This window comes from Priapulus caudatus, unplaced genomic scaffold, assembly GCF_000485595.1.
Source record: "Priapulus caudatus unplaced genomic scaffold, Priapulus_caudatus-5.0.1 Scaffold1197, whole genome shotgun sequence".
Taxonomy (NCBI): Eukaryota; Metazoa; Priapulida; class Priapulimorpha; order Priapulimorphida; family Priapulidae; genus Priapulus; species Priapulus caudatus.
The window spans coordinates 62,958-67,279 of record NW_014578258.1 but is presented as its reverse complement, the minus strand read 5'-3'; the positions used below and the strand labels follow the sequence as shown (position 1 = coordinate 67,279).

The window sequence follows — 4,322 nt, the reverse complement described above, 5'->3', positions numbered from 1 at the left end:
TCTCTCTCTCTCTCTCTCTATATATATATATACTCTCGTGTGTGTGTCTCGTGTCGTGGCCCGTGTGTATAATGTATACCATGCAGTTCTACGTCCCTTGCTTGGACTAATGATCATCGTTAATCATGTTCTTTACGACTCCAGCTGGGCGACACGGTCTTAGTTAGAAAGGGTTTGCTTATCTGTGTAATCTAGCCTTGACGTAGACGTGGCCAAAGAACCGTGCCTGCCCTGCGGCGTTGCTCTATATCGTAACTTACTTTAGCTTCATTACACTACTCCCCTCTTTATGAAAAAGTGTTTTTCGGGCCCTAGGGGGGGGGGTACAATTCCCAGTGAATTCTTTACACTGTATGTGAGTGGTTTTTTTATCCAACATGGTTGACCTTGTCTCAAACCCTGTATATACGAATAAAAATTTACCACGTAGGTGCCCTCAAACCGTTGTTAGTGAATGGTGTGACAATTTCGCTGCGCGATTGATAGTACAATCCGGGGCTACACGACGGCTCTCTGACCTCGTTAACCGTTAATGACTTTCGTCTCACCTTCACTTTCGTAAATCTTTGTGGACGAATTTTCTCAGCGATTCTCTCTCTTACTTCCTGACTCTCTGTCATGGCTGTGCAATATAATGTACGTATCTAGATATGAATTGGCATTGTACGACGCAGTTGAGAAACTCACAAGGCGGGCGATGATGATAGTGGGGCGGGTGGGGTGGAGAAAGTAGATCATAAAAACATACGGATTAAACTATTGTTTTCCAGTTTCATTACGACAACTGAAAACACTAAAAAAAACTAACCTTGTTTCTCCTTTACAAGCTGTTACATAAACACTGTAGAAAAATGAAATCTCAGTTTCATCGTCTGACAATAAAGGTAAAATAATGTTAATAGCACTAGGGTATATTCGTGGTAAAGGGTATATATAATAACCAACAGATCATGCGCAGATCCACTAATCAGCAATCACAGGCGTAAACGTGCACTTACGGTTTCATTTCTTACGGCAGCGACACTCTCGCCTCGTGCTTCGTCTCCGCGCTCACACGCGACGAATGTAGAGTGTATACCGACAGAGATCTCGGATTGTATACCGACATACCGAGTATACATAAAAAACAACAGTCATATTAGCAACACAATATATCAACGAACTATATTAGAACGTAGATCACCAACAACAATTAATGAAAAAAGACGTCTATTACTATTAGAAACAAATCTCTCTTAGAGAAAAAAACGTATTTGATGTACTGTACTGTACGTACGTTAGTACACAAATACAACATATATTCTTAAATATACTAGACATTTATATCTGAAACACACATGTTATTAACAAACTGAATCTGTCTACTCGTGTTATACCTTGCCAAGCTGTGGGAAACGGCACCAGTGTAATAACTGTAGTTTAAGTTGTACAGAGAAAAAGTTATTACAACACTTAATAAAATATCTCTAAAAGGCAGTTTCTCTAAAACACACAAATACCTTGACTAGTCTTAAAAGGGAGTTTTAAGACATACGTTTAAGACGCATACTATAACACGAATACGGTAAGACCTAAACTATAACACATATACGAGAACTGTCAAAGCGCTGACCAAGCGCTTTAATACTACATACCCACGGATCTGTACCCTGGACGATTCAGCTCTTTCTATCCAAAACCCGCGGTACTTATACAATTCTGGCTGTGTCACGTGGTTTTTAGTAGTGCTACGAGTTTTTAGTGTAGGTTAATGATGTCTAGACCAGTGGTCATCTTGACCACTGTCTACATTCTCTAGAAGGGGTGTTTCTTTTTNAGAGAGAGAGAGAGAGAGAGAGAGAGAGAGAGAGAGAGAGAGATAGAGATATAGATATATATAGAGAGAAGAAGAAGAAGAAGAAGAAGAAGAAGAAGAAGAAGAAGAAGAAGAAGAAGCAGCAGCAGCAGCAGCAGCAGCTAAACATGCAACCGCTGAGCGTGTTGCTACGATGATGCGCCGTCGCCGGGAGCGACAGCGACAGATGCTGCTGACAGAGCGAGCGCACGCGTACGTGCAGCCGCGGTGTGTAGGAAGGCGGTGGAGTGGAGTCGTCAGCCGAATTGAATGAATAACAAAATCGTCTGCCGTTCTGCGTAGCGTCAAAAATTAAAACTGTACATATGTTAGTATATGATATGTAAAAAAATGTACAAACTGTTATATATATATCAGGGGGATTCCCTAGTATCTACTCCTGATATATATAGTCAAGAGCGTAAAAAGAAGGAATAAGTATATAGTGCAGAGGAAATTCGTTCCGTGTTCGTATGTATGTTGCCGTGTCTATGGCCAGATTCACTCAACTCGTGATGACCAGATCATAGTTAGTCTGAGTGAGTGGACTGAAACGACACGGTTATAGCCTGCATAACGTGCACATAATTGCGTGTGCGAGCGCGAACGCGCTTGTGTGCGTGTGTGTGTTTGCGTGTGTGTGTGTGCGCGCCCGTGTGCGTGTGCGTGTGCGTGTGCGTGTGCGTGTGTGTGTGCGTGTGCGCGTGTGCGTGCGCGTGTGTGTGCGTGTGCACGTACGTGTGTGCGTGTGCGTGTGTGTGTGCGCGCGTGTACGTGTGTGCGTGTGCGTGTATGTGCGTGCGTGTATGTGCGTGCGTCACGTGTATGTGCGTGCCTGTACGTATGCGTGCATGTGTACGTCCGTATGCGCGTGCGTGTGCGCGTTCGTGTGCGTGTGCGTGTGTGCGTGTGTGTGAGTGTGAGTGTGCGTGTGTGTGCGTGTGCGTGTGCGTGTGCGTGCGTGTGCGTGTGCGTGTGCGTGCGTGTGTGTCAATAGGTAGTTAGTAGCTGAGTCACGGGGCTTATTGTTAATAAACTTGGAGGGGTCACCCAGTATCCATCTCTCAGAAGTGACTGGCACGTGACTGGCATTTAATTACGGCGAGGCTGCGTCGGACAGAACACAGGCCGCGGCGGTTTCTGTCGGCGTCGTTGGCAGCACCTGCTGTATGTAAATCAATTGTTACATAAAGGGGTCTGCATACACACGCACGCGCGCGAGCAAGTACACCCGCACACGCGGAACTACGCGCGCACAGGGATTCACACGCACACACGCGCGCACGCGAACGCACGCACACGCGCGCACAGGGATAAACACGCACACACGCGCCTTTTTAGTCTGACGTCGGCTTGTTACTGGAGATTGAATCTCGGGCCTGCGTGAAGGCATTCAGATCATCGGCGCGCTAGACTGCACCCGGCGCCGTATCGATCTTATAGCTGTCGTGCGGACGCGCGGCGGCGTCGGAAGTCTGCGTTTGCCGGCGCGCTGTTGCCGAGCTCTGTGGTCGACGATGTTTGCCAAACGATTGACAACAATTTTACGATGTTAGTGAACACACGCCTTATTGGCATGTAAGAGAGACCGCGGAGTGAAAATCGCAGGCGGCCTCGGTTTAACTCGCCCGCGTACCTCGAGATGGCGCTACGAGCGGTAGAGAAGCCGTGCTGGTGGCTTCGCGCGCGCGTGTAAGCGATGATCCGTCACCGACGAGCATTTGAGTGATTTGTGCGAGCACACTGCTGCCGCTGCCGCTGCCGCTGCCGCTGCCGCCGCCGCCAGTACGTCAGCGCTCGACATCGTCAAGTGTATTGGCGGATATAATAGTCGTCGACGAATGAACCACCGTGTTGTGCGCGCGAGCTCGACCGAACAGGACGAAGGTAAGATATGCGCGAGAAGAGGAGAAAGCCGCTGAAGCACGGAGCCGAGTGTGTGTGTGCGCGCGAACGTGACAAGGCTGCTGCGGCGCGATAAAGCTCAACGGCTTCCCGTGTGGTGGTATGCTGTAGGGTGAGCGTGTTGGGGGGGGGGGAGGCACGCCGTAGTATGTAGTGCGACGCCGGATGCCGGGCGCGCACGAGCGAGGGGTGCTGAACCCGGCGTCCGGACACCCCCGCACTCAACCACCCACCCACCGCCTGTTTTGGCATAGCTGTTTATACGTGGCGACGGTTTTTGGTGTTTGTTTACTACGCCAGCAGTCGGAGACAACAAACAACAAACTGTGCCGCAAACATGACGCACAGGGCGGCTTCACACCGTCAGCCGGCGTGTGGCGTCGCGTCTGCCATCCGTGGCATCAACCGGGAGCTGCGGCAGAAAGGTACCGCAACGCACCAGCTGTTGTACTCACCGTGTACATGTCATCGTGTGTGTGCGTGTGTGTGTGTGTGTGTGTGTGTGTGTGTGTGTGTGTGTGTGTGTGTGTGTGTGTGTGTGTGTGTGTGTGTGTGTGTGTGTGTGTGTCGTCGTACGTACGTT

The 4,322-nt window shown here is 49.1% G+C and overlaps 1 protein-coding gene across 1 annotated transcript in view; it reads left to right on the top strand.

The window, feature by feature from the left end:
• Positions 1 to 3,674: 3,674 nt before the first annotated feature.
• Positions 3,675 to 4,322, top strand: part of LOC106815772 — a 30,044-nt gene continuing 29,396 nt past the window's right edge. Inside the window, exon 1 of the mRNA XM_014820279.1 lies at positions 3,675 to 3,721. Within this exon, the coding sequence (XP_014675765.1) occupies positions 3,676 to 3,721 (46 nt within the window). The 5' untranslated portion in view covers position 3,675. The remainder of the gene's footprint in view (positions 3,722 to 4,322) is intronic.